At 48.3% G+C, this 25,237-nt stretch overlaps 1 protein-coding gene across 2 annotated transcripts in view; it reads right to left on the bottom strand.

Annotated features, from left to right (window-relative positions):
- CASC3 (CASC3 exon junction complex subunit) overlaps positions 1 to 20,288 on the bottom strand; it is a 29,244-nt gene extending 8,956 nt beyond the window's left edge. Inside the window, exons 1-11 of one of the 2 annotated variants that reach the window (XM_078619290.1) lie at positions 20,110 to 20,288; positions 16,461 to 16,488; positions 14,490 to 14,545; positions 13,567 to 13,755; positions 10,805 to 10,953; positions 10,491 to 10,661; positions 9,315 to 10,252; positions 8,953 to 9,014; positions 7,965 to 8,082; positions 5,394 to 5,498; positions 2,407 to 2,618 (exon numbers count right to left, since the gene is read on the bottom strand). In XM_078619290.1, the coding sequence (XP_078475416.1) occupies positions 2,407 to 2,618; positions 5,394 to 5,498; positions 7,965 to 8,082; positions 8,953 to 9,014; positions 9,315 to 10,252; positions 10,491 to 10,661; positions 10,805 to 10,953; positions 13,567 to 13,755; positions 14,490 to 14,545; positions 16,461 to 16,488; positions 20,110 to 20,253 (2,172 nt within the window). In that variant the 5' untranslated portion in view covers positions 20,254 to 20,288. The remainder of the gene's footprint in view (positions 1 to 2,406; positions 2,619 to 5,393; positions 5,499 to 7,964; positions 8,083 to 8,952; positions 9,015 to 9,314; positions 10,253 to 10,490; positions 10,662 to 10,804; positions 10,954 to 13,566; positions 13,756 to 14,489; positions 14,546 to 16,460; positions 16,489 to 20,109) is intronic. The other variant, XM_078619288.1, reaches the window with a different exon arrangement.
- Positions 20,289 to 25,237: the final 4,949 nt, after the last annotated feature.

Genomic DNA, 25,237 nt, shown 5'->3' with positions numbered 1-25,237 from the left:
ATCCAACTGTCGTTCCTTTAATTTCAGTAAAAGTTAAATATTTGCACGGCAAGGCCTCGCTTAACGCGTGTTCACACAACGCGTCTGTGCTAGAACACGGATCTTCTCTTACAGAACGCTTTCCACACAACGCGGAACATGCCCAGTTATAAGGCGGTTGCCGAGCGGTCGACGACAAACTAGTTTCTTGTGCTGCTTGCGGCCAAGCGGTATGGGAATTCTGGGTACACACGCGGAGTGATACGGTACACGGTGGCATACCCTCATCTCACTTGTTTGGCCTGCAATGGGATGACTGCAGGCTGATTTTATAGTTCAAATGTGATTCAAATTTGGGCTGCTTTTAGTTCTTTGGTTTAACATGCAGGCTTTCGCGACCCAACAGGTAATGGGTACCCATTGTAATTTATATTAATTCATTAATCCCCCCACTTCGCACGTGAAGGGCTCACAAGTGAAGTCATCACATCTATCCCTCTATTTAAGGAACGAAAAAAGAGGATTTCTCCACAAATCTGGCTGTCCGCGTGATGATGCTAGTTGTAATAACGGGCGAATCGTCACTCAGATTGTAAATATTATGGCTTTGCTCTCCAACACACCGTTGTGCTGTACTAGTAACGAATTGGCATGTTCTGTTTACGTGACAAACCTTACGAATTGGCTGTTGGGTGGTGGCGGGTTTAACAAAACATTTATATTTACGCGATCTAACCCAAAAAAACCTATATTATGCATTTTATTTATTCATAATGTATATACAGCAATTCCTTGCTTAACACATTCTCGCTTAACACATTCTCGCTTAACACGGCACTTTTAATGAACGCATCTACTGCGTTAAAATGAGTTACTGTAATTAGCATGTTAAAGGAAAGTGTCAAGTTGTTTGCATTGTTTTTTTCTCTCTTCTTTAGTTCCCTCCCATCGTCTTGAAGAGAACATGGTGGTGGAATTAGATCCCTTCATTTGCACACCACAACGAGAAGACTCTGGCATTCAATTCCTGTCTTGCGCGCCTTTCTGATTTAAAATGTTCCCCCCTCTGTTCTCTAACTGGGTATTTGCCAAACGGTCCCAATGTCAAAAAATAACCTGAAAGTTACTTAATTGGGATTACACACACCGTAACATCCATCTCCTACTGCCATAAACTTGGCAGGCCCCTCATGTAAACATTGTCTTGGGATTCAGTAAGGTTTTCCTGGACAAACAATCTCAGTATGCGGTATTCTCTCGTTATTTACAAACTTATCCATGATTTTGGCTATCCACGAATCGACACGGCTGCTGCATCGAGAGAGAAAGTGATGAGATAAAGTGATGAGATAAAGTGATGAGAGAATGTGATGAGAGATAAAGGTAAGTTAATTTATAAACTGATTTAATACTTTAATACTCTCCAACCATTATATATACGGAGTGGTAGCTCTTGTAATCTCTCATTTACTTGATACAGCTGTCGTGGCTGTGACGGTTCCACCTGAAGACGGAAGCTTGTGTTGCCTCCGAAACGTCGTGATTTTTATTTTATTTTACTTTTATTAATTTTAATGTTTTACCTATGTGACTTTACCGAAAAAACCTAAGAATATTATCATAACCAATTAAAAAGTGTTGGTGTTATTATAATTGTTATGTATTTACTATTTTCTTAAAAAGGTTTATCCACAAAATTTGCTATTCACGAGCATCTCTGGAACAAATCCCTCGTAAAAGACGAGGGATTACTGTATTCAATAATTCCACTTCCCAGTCTTGCACCAGCTTCATCAATTCCTTTACCCTTCGCTCTTTCCGTTCAACATCATTCCTCACCGCGACAAGCCGGCACACTGCCACTGTCGGTAAACTTTCCGGATCCATTCTACACACGAGCCCAAACCGCGTACTAGCGGTGTTTAAACACCCGGACAGCCGCATCGATGACAACAATGTGTACGTGAACTTATTTTGCACTGTACGTAGCCAACGGTGCTCATCAGAGGTACAGGGCAACGACAACAAATTAAACACAAAAAGCAGTTCTCATGAAATGAGCTTTCAATCTAAATGATGATTTTAAAGTGCATAGCTCCAGTGGTTTCCTAATATCGGAAGAGCATTCCAGACGGTCGCAAAAGCTTATCCTGAAAGCGCGATGCGGTGACCCGACTTTGTTCGATGGCTAGCCAAAACCCACAGCTGCTGCGAGGATGACCGGAGTTTACATGATGACAGTTTATGCTCTTTGACGAGATCAGCAAGGTATCGCGATTCATTTGTGTATTGAGCACTTTGTGTGTGTGTGTTGTCGCTCAAATTAATTTATTTTCACCACAATTTACGCACAACGCTGTTGCGGCGCCGATAGTTATCTCAAGATTTATTTTCCGATATCCTTCGACCGTTTCGACAACCTCTCACCTGCGGTGGAGGGAAGATGTGTGCGGGCGGCGGCGGAGGCGGCGGTATGGGGGCAGGCGTGTAGGTGTAGCCGGGGTTGGGCAACGCCGCCCCCGGGTACATGATGTTGCTGGGGAAGTAACCGAGCATCTGGGCCGGCGGCGGTGGCTGGCCCGTCGCCATGGAGACGGGCGGCGCGTACATGTGGGTGGGCGACTGGTGCGGGTGCAGCCCTGAAAGCAGCGTGCGCACGGCCGAGCATGGACGACTTATTTTACACGACACTCTCTCTCCGCGGCAGAGGGACATTTTGTTGGCGGGGCGATCACCACGGACGCCATCGAAAACCGTGGGGCTCAGAGGGTAATTGTAAGGCATGCAGCGGTATAACCCTCTCCCGTTTCGAGACAACTGCAAGTTGCAGGGTGTGAGTGTCCCTTTCAACGCTGAACCTCGGAACGCGTGAGCGGTTCTGCATTAATTTAAGTTAGAGGAGACGAAGTAGCATCGTTGTTTTAAAGATGTCGTACTTACTGCAGAGAAACGTAGAGACACGACCACCGTACTCTATAATAGCTGGCGCCAAAGTGTGCAACACGCCCTCCTGCATGGCATTGTGGGAACCTCGGTACCGATAACATATTTTTATTTTAGTTTTTCTTCAGATTCGGAACAACGAAAGGGTTAACACAGATTCTCAATTAAAATGTCTTACTTATTAAAGATCAATAACTACGCTCACAATACACGCATCAAATCGTGATCATTGATTGTTTATAATTTACGCAGATTGGAAATTAACGCTAATATTAAATCCAGGCCAACTAACAACGCAATTAAAAACCAAGAATCAATTCCAATCAGATTGCAATAAAAGTAAAACATGTATCTTTGAATGAAATCACAACCTCCAATTGTGACAATTCGTGACATTCCTGGGGTGACGAGTTACATGCCCAGTGACCGCAGAGCAACCAATGTGAGACCAAACGCAAGAAGCCCAACCGAGGATCACGATTGGATTTTTGCCTCCAGGCCTTTTTTGCGTGGGTTGTAAATTTGAGCTCACAGCACTGTACATCTTTACAAAAGGAGGTTACCCAGAGGTCAAATGAACACAGTCGCCAATGGAAACAATGTTCAGATCACTGGTTCAATCTTCACACTCTCCAGGGCACATTTCATCCCCACCATCTCCCTAAGCACCAAGGTCTAATGAGTGATTATATTATTGTCATGCTCGTTACCAAGGAAAGCAGTGCAGACTCTTTTTGAGGAGGGTCATGCGACATTTTTCACAGTCTGGGAGTAAATGTTGCTATGTGTAATTGAGTGATTTGCAGGTGATTTTATTACAATTGGGATGGTTTGGATACTATTGGTTACATATATGGAGGAAGCCCGTACACAGAATAGGAGGGAGAGGGAGAACATCCAAGCTAAACGCAAAAAAGATGCCCGAGTCGGGAATTGAGCCCAGGCCCTTCTTGCTTTTGGAGGCACAAGCGTCACCGCTCCGCCACACCGTGTCACGCGAGTAAGGAGCGCCTTTCCGAGTTGGGAGTCGAGTCGGCGTTCAGATAATTATTGGTCCAGATGCAGTTGTAAAAACAACCCTGGGTTGTTGTTGCTGTTGTAGTAATATTTGAAACTCTGCGGTTGGCTCACGAAGTATTTTCCCAAATTCGGGTACTGAGGCAGTACCACCGAGGTTGTACGTACGCATCTAATGCCTTGCAGGAAGAGTGGTTGGCGGGGGGAGGTTCCCGCATGGTTCTGGAGTGGGTGGGGGGGGTTCTAGCACGGTTCTGGAGTGGGTGGGGGGGTTCCAGCACAGTACCCAACAGCGATTGGTTAACCGGCTTCCCCCCGTCCAGACAGTGTTGCACGAGTGTGTACTGCATTTTATTTGTTTTGCTTTTGCAGTTTCGGTGTCCCCACGTCGCTCGTGCAAATAAAACGATCTAGGTCTCTTGAAATTATCACACCTGGGTTCAATTAATAAATGCGAAGGTACATAGACCCCCGGTGATTTCTAGAGTTGGCGTCTTAACGATTCCCCTCTGCGGCAATTGAGTCCTCGTTCAACTCAAGAATCCATTAGTTTATTTTCTCATTTTGCATCGTGTCTGGGTTCCCCCCCCCCCCTCATTCATATATGGTCATTATCTCCATGAGCCCTAAATATAACGCGAAGAACGACAGATTGCTGTACCTCATTTGTCTCGCCTAATTTGTATTCTTTGGTTCTTTTGGTGAAGTCACGTAGATAGAAAAATAAATAATAGATCACGACGATTCGATCGCTACACAAGCAATCGTCTTCAGGTGAAACAATACAGCAGGCGGACTGCTGAGGCAGGAAGAAATGTAGCGAGAGAGCTACTGAAGCCAAAGGTTATAAAGGTTTGAGGTGGGTACAACCCAAAGGTAAGTGGGCAGGGCTAGAGATGGAATTTGCAAGCCAATGTAAGATCACAGAGCAAGGCGTACCTCGGTTAATCCGAGGGGGGGAGGGACGGGAGGGGCTGCCGTAACGGGCGAGAGGGTGGGGTGAACTTCAAAGAGGGAACAAGGTGAGAGAGAGAAAAATAGAAGAAAAAGCTTCAAATCAAGATTAATTTGTATTGTCTCCATCCTATGTTCCATCTTGTTTGCTCTGCCTCATTCACATCATTAGACTGTAATGTTTCTTTTCTTCGCATACTTCTTAACCAATTTTCAGACGTGCAATTTGACACAATTGCAGTGAGCAACATAATGAATAAAAATTCAAGATTTTCTCAGATGCTTATGACCCCCCTTCCATTTTGCATAATACATGCATGTTGAACTTCTTTCGCACCATACGTAGCAAGGCATGCTTAACTGAACGTCTGGGCATGCAATTAATTTAGGCGCTATACAATTCCAAGTTACATCATAAAATCTGCACTGCATCCTCACATGTGTAGTTTATAACAGGTGGAGGGGGAGAGGGTGGAGGTTGGTATGCACCACGGGCTCACCAGGGTGTGGGAGGTTCAGGTCGGGCTGCACCATCATTCCCTGGGGAGGGATGGCAGCCGGGCTGTCCCCACCGTGCCCATACAGCGGAGCCTGGTATGCCGTGTCTGCACACAGAAAACCGGGCCATCGCGCCACACACTTTTTAATTTCCAGCCACGTTCACTCTCGAGTGCTGGTTACGCCGACGCAATATGTGCGCGTTTATGTAACTTTGTTGTACGTATGTACAATTTATTTTTCACCGGTGCGTAGCCAACCGTGCTAATCGGAGGTGCGGGGAAAGGACAAACTAAACACAGAAAGCAGTTCTAACGAAATTCGTTTCCAACCTAGATGATTTAAAATTGCATACCTAATATCAGAAGAGCATTCTAGATGGCCGCAGAGGCGCATCTGAAAGCGTGCGATGCGGTGACCATCTTTGTTCGATCGCTAGCCAAAAGCAGCTTCTGTGAGGACGACCGCAGTTTGCGTGATGGTTTATGCTCCTTAATGAGATCAGCAAGTTATCATGGTTCAATTGTGGTAAGCACTTTGTGTGCAATGAGTGCGACCTTATGACATATTTGTTCGGCAACCGGAAGCAAATGCAGCTCAATGAGCTCGACTGCGTTTTTACAAGGCATTAAAGTATCCACACCGCAATATTGAAAGCGTTTCTACAATTGTGTGAGGCATCCGCAAAGCTTTACATTTTAAATGTAATGACGCATCAATTCCTCCATTAAACAGTGCGACTTGTGCTCGCGATAAGTTAATTAAATCTTAAGCGCAAGACTTGATTATTATGCAGTGGGCAAAGGGCTCTCAGTGACTCCTGCAAACAATAGAGGCGCTACATGCAACAACAATGTAACTTTTTAAAATCTTGAATCGAACCGTAACCCTAAATCACGACCATTCATGGAATTGTGAGCGCGATTGTTACATCAGTGACAACTTATAAGACACCGCACTGGAGCTGATATAACCTACCAGAGCTGGAACATGCAATTGTTTATGTGAATGCAAGGATGATTAAATCATACATGACAGGGAGGTCAACTGGTGACTCGGGGAAATAATGGTTGCATCACCTCAGGCTATAATGGTGAATTAATTCAATAACTATAACATTGTAGTGAATGCAGAACCTCTGTGGCCACAGAGGTTCATCATCATCATGTGCCATGGTCTATCCACTGCTTAATGGAGGTCCCCCAATGTCATCACCATCCTTCTCACGGTCTTTTGAAGCTACAATGAGTTGAGGTCCTGCGCATGGTCTGATCTCATTGCTCCACATCCATGCCGGTTATTCTCTCAGGGGAGTTCAATCGTTTGGCTTATGGCCGTCGCGTGAACCAATAACATACAAGCACTACATAACGCAAATAGAAAACAGTCAACCCTTGCATGCCCCATGCAATGTGTGTATCATAGGCTTTAGAATCAATACTTTTTTTAATACCAGCGAAGGCCCACTGAGCTATGTAGCTCGTTTTCAGAAGTGACCTGGCCACAAATGATAGTTCAACCAAGTGGCTTATCGTGTGGAAATTTATAGCAGCCAAATAATAAAAATGCATGTTTCTAAGTGTGGAGGAGAAAACCAGAATACCCGAAGAAAAATTCAAGTGGCCACGGGGAGAGAGAACATGCAAACTCCAAATATACAGGCGTCCGAGTTGTGATCAAACCTACGACCTCCTGTATACCAGGTATGGTAGTTAACATCTTGCCACCGCGGCACCCCCGGTTATAGGGGCGGGTGTCTGGCATTCTGCTCGAGAGGGATGCGTTCCCAAACTTCAGATTAAACTCAAAAGTCAACAACAAATCGGACCTAGATATGACATTTCGGGCCATCTGAAAAGAAACATTCGTGACGGTTGAGAGGTTTAACTATACTGTAGTTGATTAATCTATGCATCGTTGCGTGCTCAGTGTGAGCACATCAAGGCAATCCAGATGATCATCAACAACAACACTGCCTGCACAATGCATATCCGTACGCGTTTGTGCGTACACGTGCGTGCCTGTCTGCATGGGGAACGGCAGTGCAGCAGTTAGCGCACTGCGCAACGAACCCGGCGACCAAAGTTCGATTGCCAATACCAGCAACGGTTATCTGAACCGGTCATGGGCCTCTCCGAGGTTGACTCAGCCTCAAATGAGTACCCGTTGCGGTATGTAAACATCCCCACTGGGGAGAATGGTGGCCAGGTATGGTGCTGGACACCCACGACTTCCTGGAACATGCTGGCCTACATAGGTGCTCGCTAACAGCACTTGCCCCAACAGTCTGTTACGGCTACACGGGGATCTTTGTCTGTATCTACATGTGTGCGTGCACAGTTGTGTGTATCTATGTGTGTGCGCACGTGCATAACTTATTTCACACCATACAAAGCCAAACGTGTGTGCACGGTTGTGCGTCTCTACGTGCGCGTGTTTGCACGGTTGTGTGCATCCATGTGTGTGCGCGTGCGTTTCCGTGCACGGTTGTGTGTATCTATGCATGTGCGCGCATGGTTGTGCGTATCTACGTGCGTATCTACGTGCGTGCGAGTGCGTACGAGTGAGCTCACTTGGATCGTAGTAGGAGCCCTCGATGAGCGGAATGTGCATGGGGGGGGTGGGGTGCGGCTCAGGAACCGGCCGACTGCGCTGAGACGAGTAGCGCTTTGCCCGGCCGGCCTGGCCGCCCTGCCGGGGAGGGGGGAGGAGTGAGCAGCAGCAGCAGCGCGATGACGACATAGTTCAGCATGCACCTCTCTCTCTCTCGAGAGAGAGAGAGAGAGACCATCTTGCCGCACTCGGGGCTGACGTGACCTCACGGCGACAATGCTTTCCAACATCCCCCACACCACATTCGCAGCTGTCGCGGATGTCATCCAAAGCATTGACACGAGGCACGGGCAACGACGCACACGCGTGGCCAATGCCTACACGGTTGATTGATCAGAACTGCTTTGATCTGCGCAGGTGGTCACACATCATGTGGTTCTCATGGTAACGAAACTTCTCCTCGAGACTGCTCACACAAGTCACGGGGTATTTATTTAAGCTTTATTTAGTCAGGCAAGCATGGCATGCGTATTTAATATTTAAATTTAAAAAGGTTAACATATAAAATGAATTTATTTAAGACTTTTTTTGTGGGTTTAACAACAAATTAATATTTACGTGATTGAACCCCAAAAAAATACTACCTCTATTATGGATATTTGTCGTGAGTTCGGATATTAATGACTTCACATGGTCATGCGGTCGGATGAAGTGTGGAGTTTTTTAAGCTTCGTGACCATTTCAAGCGAAACGTTACGAATCGCGTTTTTTTATTCGTTAAGAATGTTTTTTTGATTACTTTTCTATCTACGTGGCTTTACCGAAAGATCTAAAGAATATGAATTCCTGCAGTCACGAAAGCTTTAAGTCAAGAAGAATGTTTTTGTTTAACATTGCGTTCAACGACGCGGCCACTAGTGGCTGCAGGATTCACGCGAACCCATTACAGTTTTGCGAGTATACCAAGTTGGAACACGTGGTGATGGGTAGAAAGCTTGCACTGCTTACCAGATCCTCGATTCGGTTGAACGGTGGAGGCACTGAATTGACAGGGAGATGCGTGGCACCACCTGAGTGAAACACGCGCCCATTGTTATACGTACGTCTCACCATGAAATAACTGCCCAGGTTTCTCTGCTAAGAAAGTTGACTAATGTGAAATTACGCCAAACAATTTCAAACATTTGTGGGGGGATACCCGTGACTCCTAGAATCACATTAAACCAATAAAAATGTTTCAGTTTTGCTATTCGTAATTCACGGACAAGAGGGGTATGGGGCGAAACCAGCGTAACATGCCTGCGCCGTTTCGACGGCGCGCGGGTGAGCCCGCGGCCGGATCCCCCCACTGACGTTATGCGTCACACTACCTCTGTGCTCGCGCTGCGTGGGAAGGTAGTGCGGCTGTGCCCCGGGGTTCCAGGCCTGGCCGAGGCTGATCTGCGCCATGCCGTGCTCCAGACGACCCACGGGCGAAGGCTCCAACACAGGCACGTCCCACAATGGCTGCGGCAGCAGCGCGGCGATCGGTCTCGTGCGTTCACCGAGCGGCTTTAGGGGTGGCGCCAGCGGTTGCTGATGCTGAAGCTGCTGCGGATTGTGCTGATGCGGTAGCGCGGTGGCCGTCTGCGTCTCGGGCAGCGCAACGAGGGGGACTGTGCTCGGTGCCAGCGCCGCAAGCGGCACCGGCGAGACAGGGTCCGTCGTGGACGCCTGTCCCGGCAGCTCTGTGGGTTTGTTGCGCAAGCGGCGCACGCGCGAGTACGACTTCCGCTCCGGCGCCTTGTCCTGCGCCAGGTCCACCGCGAACGGCGCGTCCCCGGTTCCCGGCGCCACGGTCGCTGCGGCGGCAGCAGCAAGAGCGCCCCTCGCTCCTACCTCCGCCTCCGTGCCCGAGGACAAAATCTCCGCCTGCTTCTCGCCCTCCTCCTCCGTGTTCCCGTTGTGCTGCTGGTGCCGCTGCTGGTGACGCTGCGGGGACGACCGAGTGCCGTCCCGCGCCGCCGGCGTCCCCGGGGGCTGATCCCTGCTCGAGTCTCCCTGTGTGTAGGCGCGGGCGCGCGGCTCCACGTAGGCGCGTGGCTCCGTGTAGGCGCGCTGCTCCACGTAGGCACGGGGCCTGCCGGGCAGTGCTGCGGGACCGGCGGTGGTTGGGCCCGGCCTCCGCGGCGCCGGCCTCCGCTCCGTGTCCCTGTCCTCGTCGCGCAGACGTGTCGGCCGCTCGATAGGCTCCCGCTTAGGGGCCTGGTAAGGCCCGCGGTTCACGGGGGGACTCTCCCGGCTCCATCGATCGCTGGGGCTGCGGTATCTGCGTGGCACAAACATGCGACAGTCGTCAGCATCGCTCGCGGTGGCACGCTGAGTGAGCCATTGAGGGGCGCCATGGCCGTGGCGATCGGAGGTCAGCGCTCTGAACTGCCTCTGCTGAGATCCTGGGTTCGAATAAAGTGTCAAGGGTTTATGGTCTTCGTCTGAACGCATACGACTTCAAAAACCTCGTCGCATCAAATTTTGCAAGATGGGGGTCGTGCCCGAGGGGGTCGTACCTGGGCCGGCGGAGAGGCCGGGCGTCATCGGCATGAGCGCCCGAGCGGATGTCGTAGCCGTACAGCGCCACGAGCTCCTCGCGCGACTTGGGTGCCTGCTCGTCCTCGCGGAAGCGATCGTGCTCCCAGCGGCCCGCGTCCCGCCACAGCTTGCGGTTGTGCACCTTGGCCCTGCGCCGCCGCCGCCGTCAATTGAACACGTTAGATAAGAGCACGGCAACGGGGGACTCTCGTTTTGCGACGGGAAGGGCACGTAAGGTTCCCCGGGGTGGCTCAAGGGGGAGGCCCCCACTAGATCACCACACGGCACTCACCGGGCATCCTCCTTGTTGTTGCCTCCTCGAATGTCGTGTTCGAAGAAGAGCCCTTTCCGCGGCACAAACGCCGGGTTCTTTTGGTCTTCCTCCTCCTCGTCCCGCTTGGAATTCTTGCCGCCTGCGCCGGTGGGCGGGGCGTCATCCTCCTGTAATTAACACCGCGGGCGAGGGAGGAGCATTAAACGAGCAGCTATGTTAATGTGAGAGATTAGAATGTTAATGGCAGATCACAAAGCCGCCACCTCTAGGTCGGGGCGCGAAGGTGGCTGTGTAAGTTTGAGAAATTGAACCCGTTAATGTAAAATCGGAGAGCCGAAAATAACAGCTAACATCGGAAGGTGGCAGGATGAGAACATCACAGCCAGTTATGACTTAAACTGGTTGATAACGTCCTTCCAATGATTGCTCAATTTATAACCATTCTCTCGGTTGAAATTATGTCTGTGTCTGTATATGTGGATGGTTTAATGAACAAATCTTTGTTGATAGCTAGTGGGTTTGCAAAGTACCTTCGTCTTAGAGAAATCAATTTTGCGTGAGCCCACCACATTAAAACAATGATCAGCCACGGCCGAGGTATTGGTTCTACCGTGTTTCAGATCTGCCTTATGTTCACGAACATGGTCGGAGACATGTCACTTAGTTTTCCCAATGTAACTACTGCCGCAGACACAGCTTAATTTGTAGACGCCGGGATATTGCATGTCAGGGATCACATCCTTCACAGATGGGATCAGATCAGAAATATTATGTACTGTGTTAAATCGAACCTGGATGTTTGTTTGCTCATAATTTTGAAAATATTTTTGGTGACCCCTGCAATGTATGGCAAGGTGATGGTTTTGATTGGGTCCTCAGATGGTTCTTTTCTAACGGTTGGGGTGACAGCTTTACAGATTGTGTAGTCTGAATATACATTCATCTTGAGGGCTTGGTGTACGTGTTCCAGTTCAATGACTAGGTGATGATGGTCGGAAATACATCGAGCTCGATGGTGTAGAGTTTTGATGAGGCAATTCTTTTGGGATGGATGGTGGTGGGAGTCAGGTTTTAGATAGGAATCCGTATGGGTGGCTTTCTTGTAGACAGTGTCCCATTGAGCCATCTGGTCTCTCTTTCAAATTCACCATGGAGGTGGAAAAGGATAGGAAGCTAACATACTTAGATGTTTTAATCTAAAAGAGACCAGATGGCTCAATGGGACACTCTTGCCTTTAGAAGCTAACCCCCTTTCCCTGATGACGATCGCTTGAGTTGCGATCGAAACATCGTAGTTTTTTGTTATTTTCTTTGAACCTATCTATGTGACTTTACCGAAATACCCAAAGAATATAAAGGCCCCAGAGCACAATGTCACGGCAAGCTTTGCGGGCAGGGGCGTTTATCAAAAAACCGAGCCGTTACCCGACAAAACCGAGCCGTTACCAGAGGGATTAATAATCGCGCCTGTAGGCAGCACCACGGCCCGAACCAACGAGGAAGGTTGGTTGGGGCCGTGTGCGCACGGCAGAGAAGGGTAAGCAAAAAAAAGAGGACTCTTGACAGCACGAGGCCGATTCAAAGCGGCCTCCCTCGGTGTCAGCTTGGCGAATGCTGCAGGTTAAGGTTGTACACTTCACTCACAAATGGAAATGGCTTTTTTGCTTCTGCACAAATATATATTATGGTCACGAATGTGTATGCACGGTCTTTGGATGTTCACAACGAGAACGTGTCCAACTTCAAGTTGTTAATGAGCTTCTGCAATCCTCTCTTCCTGACACTTCTAAACTGTGGTCCTGATGCTATGTTATAATCTCATAATTTATCACACTCAGCAATGTCACAATGACATTGCAGAATGAATTCACACTGCAGCTTAACAGAACAGTGGCTCATTGGCTAAAACATCTTAAGAGTAATATTTTTCCCTTATACCGCTTCAGGACACGAAAATAAAGGGAGAGTTTATGCAAGTCGATTTATACGACAAGCACGTATTACGGGCTCTTCAGAAAGTGACTGACAGAATGGACCCTTCTCAAAATACAAAAAACTGTAATACAAAAAACTGTTTATTTCTCTACTTTTGTAACAAACGATTGTAACAAAGATCTGTCCTGTACGAAATCTGTACCATCGCAAGATGGTAGTGCACGATGAATATGATTGATGATGCGGGAAATAAACGATGATGAAAGCGACAGTAAGTGGTAGATGATGATGAGCGAGTGCGATGAGTGGGTAGGGACGTTGGGAAGAGTGACAGAGGTAGTGATGGGGAAGGGAGAGGATATGGAAGTTGGGGAAAGTGAGGGATAACAAGTGAATGTTTTAAGGGAATAATGATGAATAGTGAACGAGGCTTATTGTTTGACATAGAAGCAGATTGTTCCAGAATAAGGGGGCCAGAAGCAAGAAAGAATGTAATGGCGATTGGGCAGGGAGGAGTGGAACAGAGACAGCTGGGATTGTGAACAGAGAGGGTGAGAAGGAACGGAATGAGGGAAGCGAGACACGTTGTACGTATGTTGGACTTCTCTCGCACTGTACGTAGTCAACCGTGCGAATTTGGAGGTGCGGGGGACGGTCAAACTAAACACAAAAAAGGAGTTCCAAAGATTTTAAAGTGCATAGCTGCAGCAAGCTTCCTAATATCGTGATATCTCTCTGTGGCGAGACCACAGAGAGATTTGTAAAAATAAAATCTGTCGGTGGAGACAAGAGGAGCCCCTGGTGAGGGGGGTTGGGGGGGGGGGCGACGACATGACGCTGCTTACCTGGGCCTCCTGCGAGGCGTGCGAAGGTTTGCGCACTCGGTGCGGCCGCTCCGGCCGCTTGTCCGCGGGGGTGCTCACTATCTTCTCTCCGGCCACGACGCCAGTGACAGCGCGGGGCACAGAGGAGCCCTCTTCAGCTGCTTCGTCGTCTGTCACGGAGCACGAGCCCTCCTCCTCTTCCTTTTCATCCTGTAGCACAGACCATGGCCACCACCATTGTCATCGCCGTTAGCAACATTCCTGGCAGCTGAGGGGGAAGGGGGATATGTTATGTGCCGTGACGCATTTTCTCCCAAATTAAATGTTAACCTTTTGCAGGGTTTAAAGTAGCTTCCAAATTACATGGGCGCCACGGTCGAAAGATGTTAACAACCTCGCCTGCTATGCATGAGGTTCGTGGGTTTGATCCCGACCCTGATGCCTGTATATTGAGTTTGTGTGTCTTTCTCTTCCCATGGTCGTGTGGATTTTTCTCCAGGTCCTCCGGTTTTTACCTCCACATTTAGAATCAACATGCGTTTAGAGTAATTGGCTGCTATAAGTTTCCTCATAAGCCACATTGTTGAGCTTGGGAGTCTTGTACCATTTCGTGCCAGTGTGTGACGTCATAACCCATATCCGGTTGCACGTGAAGAGATAAATGACGTGAATTATTGCTATTCTTTTTGCCATTCAGGACAGTGAAGGTGTCCCCGCTCAGAGAGAATGGCGAGTTGCTTTTCATTGTAACTCGTTCAAAACAGACCGAGACCCAGTCTCTTCCTGAGCGACATTACCCTTACATATGACGGCACTGGCGGTAAACATTATTGAGGGCTACCACGGAGAAGTACCTTTGTGGGCTTAATGGCGTGAAAGGGTGTTTTATTCATAGTTTCCCAAGAGTCAAAGCGCATCACTGAAATGCTTTGCTCGAGTCTCACCTCCGAGTAGTGCGAGTAGTTGTCATCCGCGCTCTCGTACCCAGAAAGCACTACACCTAGAAAAACACAAAACGCGATTAGCTCCACAAAAAAGGGGTGGTACCGACAGAGGCATTTAAGCAGAACGCCACTTGCCCTAAAGCAAAGATGATGACTACGCGGACCTAATCCTGTGGTGATTTAGAGACGCTATCCAGCAACATGCTACGACGTCTAATTAACAACCCCGCCATCTGCTTCGGCCAGTCAGCCTACACTTTTTCCATTGAACCACAGCAGGTGCTGCAAAGCAAATACCATTTCAACCAATCGCTTTCTCCCATGGGATTTCCGGGTCAAACTGGCCAGCTATGAAAGAACAGCTGAGAGAAGAGGAAAAACACATACATTTAGTTTATTTGGCCACATGACACCATTCCCCTTGCAGCCCGTGGATATTTATGGTAGCTTAAGTGACAACAGGTTATGTCAAAATTTTAAAAATGCATCCCTAGTGGACCTATCGCACGAAAGTTATTGTCTCCAAGACACGAATACGAACTCGACGAAGGGAATTTCACGGACTAGCAATGTTAAGAGGCAAAACGTACACTGGCGGTTTGCAGTCTGGCTCTAATTGTGGCTCAATTGAATAGGCCAACAAATGTTCACTGCCTATGACCAAAACCGATTTGTAGTGCTCATTTTCAACAAACACAAATATATCTGCATGCTATAACAATGCCCTTAACTTAAGTTAAATAATTAGTGTCATTGAGGATAATATAAATAACAGCACTGATACAATAATTACTTTTTTTATCCAGAACCACACCGAGTCGTACGACTCTTTTTCAGGAGGGTTGTTACTTTAAAGATGTTTTCAGCCAATCAATGATGAGTTGTGTTTATCCAAGTGGGAGGGAACCGGAGCACAAGGAGAAAACCCACGTACACGCGAGGGGGCAACGCTCTATCCCCGTACAGACAGAAATGGACGGCGATTAGTTCACTTGCTGTACTGCCTTCGACTGGCGTGCCAGGGTATGGTACCGCCTCGAAAAGTTAATTTCCGGTGTTAATTTCTCTCACCTTATGAAAAAAAACGATTGACATTGACAAGACTGCCTCTTTGTATAGACACTGCGCCTATCCTTGGAATATTAATATATTTATTCAAGAAGATATCTTGGTTACATTTTTATCATACAAAAAAAATGGTAATTTTTTGTATAGGCCCTTCAGTTTTCATAAGCCCTAGGCACAGTAGGCACTGTTCCTAGGGCCTACAAAAGGCACTGGTGCCTATGGGATTACACGGCCCTGCTCCTCAATCATTGCAGCTGCCTCAACAGCTTTTTGTAAAATCAGTTCAAGCAAACCCTAGACTGGCACTGTGCCTCGGACCTACGAAAACTCACGGGCCTATAAAAGGCACTGTGCCTATTGGATAATACGGCCCTGCTCAACCCTCACTGCTGCCTCCACAAGGCAGTACTACAGGCCACGTGTAGTGTAACCACAACACAATAAACCTCCTTCATCTGTATTTCCCCAAAAACAAAAGTATATTTTTACACAACTCATCGGGCCTCCATCGCCTTCTGGGAGTGCATAAATTCAGCAGCATTGAGAATGAGTTCAAGAAAACCCTAGACTGGTTTCGACATTAAGTTTATCATCAGCAGAATCAGTTTTGCTTGCTTGAATGGATTCCGGTGATATTCCAGACACAAACATAAGCAGACAATTACTTTAAAGGCTGTTAAATAAAGCTAATACAACATATGCAAAGTTTAAGCAACTATTATGGTGGCAAATGTAAATAAGAATCTCGTCTTTTTTCAGGTCTCTGCACAAAGATAGATCCCATGGCTAAAGTTTCCTCCATCCCATCTCATCCAGCTACCCAAATCCTTACCACACAGCACCACACTCCACGCTGTGGCTCTTGTTAGAGCCATGAATGAGTTACAACAAAAAACAACTCACCATCTCTCTCAGGGACACCTTCACTTTCCTAAAAGGCAACAAAAACAGCAGCAATTAGTGACATTTATGTCTCTTCATATGAAAATGGACATGCGCTATGTCATACACTGCCACATCGTATGATGTAATTGGTCATCTTATTAAAAAAATTTCATTACTGATGAACAGTTAAAAGATATAAAATGCAGGTTCAACTGCTTGTATTTGTCAGCAAGGAAATGGTGTTTAGTAATTGCATGACAGTGTATATATAGACATCAATCGATATGAATTAAGTGCACAATACATGCGTCAAATTACATGTGCAGGAGCTCACGCTTTAATTTGTATGTGTGTGTATGCATGTGTTGAACTTCTTTCGCACCGTATCGTTTGCATGCAACGGTTTCACGTGACACCTCCAGAGGAGGTCGAACCGTGACCGTGCATCGCGACATTTGAATCAAACGTGGGGGGCGGGGGTGTGAATTATGAAACCCCTTAGTGCATTTAGCACAAACGGTTTTTAACATGTCGGGCGAACATTAATTTTTTTAAACTGAAAACCATACATAGTGACGAGACCGTTACTGTTTAGCACCTCTGATTAGCACGGTTGGTTATGTACTGTGCGAAATAAGTAAAACATACATACACCGCACCTCCGATTGCACGGTTGGCTACATGGTGCAAAATAAGTTCCACATACATACACCACACCTCCGGTTGGCTACGTACGGTGCGAAAAAAGTTCACCAGACATACATACTGTGCAAACAATATCAAATGCATCTCGTTACCAGAAAGTTCAATAAACGATGCCAGTTGTAATTTATTATCCACATAATTGCAGAGCTCGTATTGCAAAAAATATTGATATATATAGAACACTTATATATATTCCACATTGCATTTAACAATGGGGTTAACCTTGCAGCTAGAGTTGTAATATTAGTTACAGCTAGAGTTGTAATATTAATTATGGATTTAATGCAGGGTGAATATCAGATTTTTACTATGCGCTTCCAGCAGGTAAAGACAACTTACACTGATTTGAAGCTGACCATGATTCAAGTTGGCCAGACTAATAAGCAGTCAAACGTGGGTGAAGATGGGTCCCTGCGTAATCGCTCAGTTCCTTCATGCATCTCTCACTTCATAAATTTGAAGGAATGGAATGTAGGAAGTCCTTTGCAAATGTATTTCAAACAAATATCATCACAAGGGAAAACATCACTGTGTGTAGAAAACGTTGATATCTATGGGATTTTTGTTTGGATGTTTTGCCACAAGTATGTATGGCTAATGCAGACTTGATGCCTTGAAATAGGTATCTATTTGGTATTTGAACATCTAAATGCCTCCTGTTTTATTGTCAGAAAGGGTAAAGCCTATTCTTATTTTTTAATCAAATCGTCAATAAATAAAAGGGCTTAAACTCAAAATATGTTTTATTTTTATTTTACCAGGTAAGGCACACTGAGCTTTATAGCTCTCTTAGAAACATGTGTTCATGTTTCTAAGTGTGGAGGGAAAAACCGGAGGACTTGGAGAAAAATCCATGTGACCAGGGGGAAAACATGCAAACTCCAAATACACAGGCTTCAGGGTCTGGATCGAACCCACAACCTCTTTCATACTAGGTGAGCTATTTAACATCTCGCTCCACCGTACATACAAGTAATGATTCAGCCACACACTCCACTAAGATCTCCACCGATCATGCCTTACTCGGCATACCGCACTCCAGGTTTCGACCCTGGGATGTCCGCATGGTACTCCGACTTTTGGGAGTACACTGCCTTTGGGAGGTCAGGAACTCAACGCAGTTGATGGAGACTTCTAAGTTTCTCACTTAAGACCCCACCACCTGTTTAACACGGCCTCTCTCCAGTTCTCTATCTTGTCTCCTTAGTCTTAATTCTGAGATACATTGTTTATTCCTTCAAAATTTACATTCTTTTTATTACAAAAAACTTTTATGGTTGTACCACTTCAGTTCCTCAAGCTACCAGCATATGAAGATAAATGTCAGACATCACGCGAAAAAACACACACGGTGCGACTCAAAAACACAACAGATGGCTATATAGCACTATCTTGAAAAGCACTCTCTCATTTATCTAATGTACTTCATGGTTATTCAATTTACAAATGACAACTGGCCAATGAAAAAACCACGGAAAGTCCCTGGACATGAATGCGGCAAATGACGCCTATCAAGGTCTTACAATTCAATAAAACGTAATCTCAAAGTCAAAATGTATCAGGTATTAAGGGAGAGTGTGGGAGTTTCAGAAGCAACAGCAGCTAATAATCAGAAACGTCTAGAAGGAAGAAAGTCCAAAAACATATGGCCTGTGACATCACCAGCCAACAACAAACAAGCAGAGGCATCGACCCGCTTCCTCCCTCTGGTTTTATTTTCTAGAAGCTTCTGTTCAACTGTGCTGGGTTTTGTTCAGTGCAGTCACAGCCAAGTCGTTCAGCGATACATTTACATTCATAGACGGTTCAGGAAGTGTTGATATATGTGGGCACGAATGATTGTGAATGTGGTAACTGAACAATAAAAATGTAAAAGGCTTAGGGTTCATTGATGGATGACACCAGGCAATATAAAAAGCAAACGCTGTATAAAATGCAAAAAACATCCACAACATGTCACAACGGGGAATCGGTCACTATTTTCAGAAAACTATATTTTTGGCCACATCCAAGATGCAAAAACCAACGTCTCATTTCCATAAGAATGTGGTGACCAGGTGAACGGACTATTTTCATTATCTTTATTCTTTATTTCTGTAAGGTTTTGCTTAACCCATAATAGATATTTTTTGGGTTAGATCGTGTAAATATAAATGTGTCATTAAACCCGCCACCACCCGACACAGCCAATGAGTAAGATTTGTCACGTAAACAAAACGTGGCAATTCGTTACTAGTTCAGCACACCGGTGTGCTTGATAGTAAACCCACAACATTTACAAACCGAGTACCGTGACGTTTCGCCGGTAATTACAACCAGTCGCATCAGGCGACAGGCGCAGTTGTGGAGAAACCCGACCTGTTTCAGTCTTAAAGTATTGCTAAAGTCTGCTGTGAAGTAGACAACTATTGTGTACCAGTTTCACAGGGCACGAATCCTAAAAAAAGACTCAACATTACAGGGCAGCTACAACGTTGACTGTATAATGGACATTCGGTCCGAACTTGACCAGTGCCACTCGCAGACCTCCCTTGCAAATGCAGACAATGCCAATGAAAAGTATTGTCATGCGAAGTCGTAAATAGTATCAATGTGAGTGGCAATGGTATTACTTACATTATCAATGTGTTAGAATGGTCTCAATGCGAGCATAGTTGTAGTATCAGTTAGAATGGTCTCGGCGTGAGTAAAGTTGTAGTATTTGTTAGAATGGTCTCAGTGCGAGTACAGTATCAATAATGTAGTCTCTGTGAGAGTACACTAGTAAGTACTACTACCACTATCAACGCGAGTGCGTAAGTAAGAGCAATAGTAATAATTAAGGGCGCGCTAAGTTAATCGAACGATCGCAGTCGCAGTTACAGAATTTAGCGGCAGCGTGGAGCGAGGCGCTGAGAAGGCCGCAGGCGCCTCTCGCGCCGCGCCCCGCGCGCCTCACCCCCACCCCCCGAGCCACCCTTACGCATTCGGACTCCGCGGCCCGCGCGGGGATGGCGGCCGCCTTCTCGGGCCCGCGTCCCGGGGAGAGGTCGCTCTCCTCCTCGTCCTCCTCCTCCTCCTCATCGCTGTCCTGAGAGGCGCCAGTCCGCCGTCGCCTGTCCGCCATCACGCCTTGGTGGGGGGGGGTGACGTCATGTCGCCGCAGAGCGTGACGTCATCGGCATGTAAAAGAAAGGGGAGGGGTTAACGAAGGGTGGACGTCCCCAAGCGAGACGGATGACGCTTCGTACGAGGGTTAAACATCGATCGGGAGAGTCACGTCATCCGAATTGGAATGTTCGAGGCGGTTCTGAAGGATCAGAATCAGAATGTATTTGTACGCACGTATGTTGTATGTAGTTGTATGTAGGTTGAACTTCTTGCGCACCGTGTGCAGCCAACCGTGCAAATCGGAGGTGTGGGTGAAGGACAACTGAGCACAAAAAGCGGTTCTAATGAAGCGAGTTTGTCAATCTAGATTCTAGATGATGATTTACAAAGGGGCCGTCCATAAATGATATCACGCGAATTTGGACGATTTTTCACTCCCACCCCACTTCGTCACACGGCGTCACAAAAAGTCAGACCCCCCCTCAAATATGACGTCACAAAGCTCTGCCCCCCCCCCCTCAAAAAAATTAAACAAATCGATTTAAACTATTGTCGTTGTAGTGCGTATTTAATGTGGCACTGCACTCTGATGGTGTAGGAAAAAACATTTATCAAAAGTCTATTTAATTAAGTAGAACGTGTTGTTTATGTATTCAAAGTTGCGCATTTTTATGTGACGTCACATTTCTCACCACCCCCCCCGATCGTCACACATCGTCACAAATGTCTGACCCCCCCCCCTAGGTGCGTGACGTAATTTATGGACGGCTCCAAAGTGCATATGTAGCTCCAGCGGCTTCGTAATATCGGAAGAGCGGTGTCCAGACGGCCACAGAAGCGCGTCTGAATGCGCGCGATGCCAGTGACCGTCTTTGTTCGATGGCCGGCCAAAGGCTGCGCCGCTGCTGCTGCGAGGAATCCGACGAGCTATGTCCAGTAGGTTGCTGGTCAGAATGTTGCAACAATAAAAAAATACGATAGCAGTGCAAAGTATTGGTATGGTAAACAAATCACGTCGAAAAAAATACAGGCAAAACTAATATCGTTGAGGACTCGTGGACGCCGGGGTTGAGGCACACGTATTTATTCCGCAACAGTTGTCACAACCGCGGACATACAACACTGGAGGGGGTATCGGCCCCCTCACCCGCTAGCTGGGAATACACTGCTAGCTATCTCTGACCTACCTCCTAGTCCTCTACTAACGGGCTAGGGGAGGCTGTCTGGCCCGACACTGGTAAGTCGGGCTACGGTACCTGGAGTCCCAGAGCACTAGCTCTGGTTCTCGGGACCACGCCGCTGGCTCGGTCTTGCGCGGCCCTGACAAGGGCGGCGACCCAGGGGAGTCCAGGGCTCTAGCTAGACGATCTTCGGTCTTCACTGGTTTAGCTTTAACATTCTACCCCGAGCTCTCCGGCTCATCCCCTTTTATACCAAAACCCCTCGCTGAGCGGTGGGGCCAGCCCCCCCAGGCTGCCCTGTGCGGACGTCGTTGAGAGCACCTCCCCGTGCACTCACGAAGCCCCGCCCACTGTGTTTGTTACCCGTGTGATCCTATGTATACAGCCCCTCCGTAACACCCCTACAACACCCCCCCCTGTACAGCTCGCAGCCGTCCCGGCTGCAACAAACGACAATAAAAGTTTATTTACCCCTCGACCCCGCGTGTGCCTCACAATTTTTTCAACAATAACGCGAACGAGAACAACAACAAGAACCAGAAAAGCAAGAAGGGAAAATAACCCGACGCACCCCACCCCCGAATAAACACGAAATCCGTAAAACCAACGTATATACAATTTGCAGGGAACCCTAGCACACACACAACACACCGTGAACACAACATTCGTACAATCCAATGTGCCAGGAACACACCACCGACGCCGCACACAGTGAACATAACATGTGAAAAATAAAAAATAAATTCTTTTTGTGCATCACAAGAGTCTGCGCATTCTTGCGCGCGTCCTTGCAAGCAGGCCCGTCACACGGGGCAACCCCGGATGGCGGGCCGTCGGGTGGCAACTGTCCATTTCCAAGTGAGTCTCCTCTCGATGTCGCGAGACCCTCGGCATCCCCCGTAGGGGTTGTCGGGCGTGAGCCCGTCATTCCTGGTGCACCTGGGGGCGGGACAGCCGGCAACACGTCAGGCGAGAGCAGCGGAGACGGACCCTTTGAGTCGGTCGACCCCCCACATGTTTGGCCACGCGTGTGTGGAGTGGGACTTCGCACCGCAACGAAGGGTTTCAATCTGGAGGGGTGCACAAACCACCGGCGCCTCCCCCATTTGATGCGTACGCACTCAACCACCTCGACAGGGCCCCGCCACGGCCGCACCAGTTTAGAGGAGGTCGCGAGTGGTACCTGGGGACAGTGCAGCCATGCCTTGTCCTCCGGCTTCCACTGTAGCACGTGTGCGCGACCCAGTCTGAGCCGCTCATTAGCTTTCTGACGTAGGTCGGAATTTTGCATGGCAGCATCCCGTGCCTCTGTTAATTTCGCAAGATTAAATTTAACATGGTCGGCCAATTTAGTTTTACCCTGCGGCGCGGGGATCTGCAGCTGGGCCCGAACAGGTGGGTCAGGTTCGCGGCCATACATGAGGAAGAAGGGGGAAAATCCCGTTGCCGCATGGGGGGCCAATCTGTATGCTGCCAGGACCCCTTGAATTTGCAGGTCCCAATCGGTCTGTGAGTCCGAAACCTGCTGTGACAACATGGACGTGATGGTTCGGTGCAGACGCTCGACCATCCCGTCAGTTTGCGGGTGATAGGGAGAGGTACGAATTTTTTTCGTGCCCAGGAGCTCACAGACTTGTTGGAGCAGTTTGCCGGAAAAATTGTTGCCCTGGTCGGTCAGCAGCCACTCGGGAGCACCTTTGTCCAGGACGTATCCCTGGACAAAGGCCTCCACGATGGCTGCTGCCGACTGGTTGGCCAGGGGCCAGGCCATAGGCCAGCGCGTAAAGTACTCCACCCCGGTCAACAAATATCTATTGCCCCTGGGGGTGGCGGGGAATGGGCCCAGAATATCCAGCGCGACAAGTTCGTTGACTCTGGAGACTCTGATAGACTGCAAAGGCGGGTTAGACTCCCGTGCTGGTGGTTTCCGTTGCGCACACCGAGGGCATGACCCCAACAGATCTGCGACATCCCTTGTCATGCCCGGCCAAAAAAAATCAAGCTGGAGCAAGGCGAGGGTCTTTTGGGTCCCCAGGTGGAGGAGGCGCTCATGAGCGGCCCACACCACCTTACCCCGTAACCCAGAAGGGACCACCAGCCGGTGTCGATGGGATTTCCCGTCCCAATGCATCAGCAGACCCGTGACCATTTCCCATGCGTCGGCATCACCCCTACCCCGCCCAGCATCCCCGACGCGACGACGAAACGCGAGGAGGGAGGTATCCTTCATCTGTAGGCGCCCCCATTCAGTGACAGGCAACCCCAACAGGGAATCTGATCCCTGTTGTGCGATCGAATTCGTCATTGACGCTGCGTCGTTTGCGGCCGCCAAGACCGGAACAGATATTTCACCCGGATGCCTGCAACGACCCGACCCCAGGAGGCATGCGCATTCGGGGGTGGTTGGCATGCGCGACAGAGCATCCGCATTGGTGTGGCGGACGCCCTTACGGTACATGGTTTCAAAATCAAAGTCCTGGAGAACCTCCAACCATCGAGACAATTATCCCGATGGTTGTTGAACTCGCAGGGCGTACTGTAGTGCCGCATGATCTGTACGGACGGTGAAACGCTGACCGTACAGATATGGGCGGTACTGTTGGATGAAATAGACAATTGCCAACAGTTCCCGACGGGTGACACAATATCTTTGCTCCGCTGGAGACAACACCCGACTACCGTACGCGACCACCCGTTCCACGCCGTCAACCACCTGGGAAAGCACGCCCCCAATACCTGTGTTGCTCGCATCGGTGTCGAGCACAAAGGGTTTAGAAAAATCGGGGTAAACCAAGGGAGGAGCTTTAACCAGAGCGTCCCGAAGGGAGCGGAAAGCAGCCTCCTCCTCCTGTCCCCAATGAAAGCGGACCCCCTTTGACGTCAAAGCGTGTAGGGGCTTTGCAATTGTCGCAAAATCCGTGACAAAGCGTCGGTAATACGACGCGAATCCAATGAAACTCCTGACCTCCCCCACAGAGGTGGGAGTCGGCCAGGAGCTGACGCACTGCGTTTTGGCGGGATCGGTAGCAATACCCGAGCGTCCAACGATGTGTCCCAAATAACGCACAGATTCGCGTAACAGATGACATTTTTGGGGTTTAAATTTCAAATTAGCAGCCCGCATTTTGAGGAAAACCGCCCGCAACCTCTGGAGATGCTCGTCAAATGTTCTGCTAAAGACGATAACGTCATCCAAATAAATTAAGCACGAGTCCCATTGCAATCCAGCCAAAACCAATTCCATCAATCGCTGGAAAGTCGCCGGCGCCGAGTGGAGTCCCATCGGCAACCGGTTGAATTGGAAGTGACCGTGCGGTGTACGGAATGCAGTTTTAGGCTTAGAATCATCGTCCAGAGGAAGCTGCCAGAATCCCGAAAGCAAATCCAATGTGGAGAAGAATCGCGCTCCCGCCAAAGCGTCCAGCGATTTGTCAATCCGTGGGAGCGGGTATGCGTCGGCAACAGAAATTTTGTTGAGGCGGCGAAAATCGACGCAAAACCGCAACAAGCCATCCTGTTTCTTAACCAGGACGATCGGCGCTCCCCACGGGCTGGTAGAGGGAGAAATGATGTCGGCGGCCAACATGTCATCAACAGCCGATTTGACATGGTCCTTTTCGGCGGGACTTAACCGAAAAGGATTTTGGCGTATTGGCGCGCTGTCACCTGTATCAATATGGTGACGCAGCAGATGGGTACAGCCCAAATCGAATTTGATCTGACTGAAAACGTCGGAAAATTCACGCAGCAGTGTCTTAAGCTTTTGACGCTCTAAATCCGACAGGTCCGTCGATCCCGCACAAAGCGCCTTGAGCCACC

This window comes from Lampetra planeri, chromosome 62 (assembly GCF_965212315.1).
Source record: "Lampetra planeri chromosome 62, kcLamPlan1.2.h2, whole genome shotgun sequence".
Taxonomy (NCBI): domain Eukaryota; kingdom Metazoa; phylum Chordata; class Hyperoartia; order Petromyzontiformes; family Petromyzontidae; genus Lampetra; species Lampetra planeri.
The sequence above is the reverse complement of the archived record's forward strand: the minus strand, read 5'-3'. Positions and strand labels throughout refer to the sequence as shown.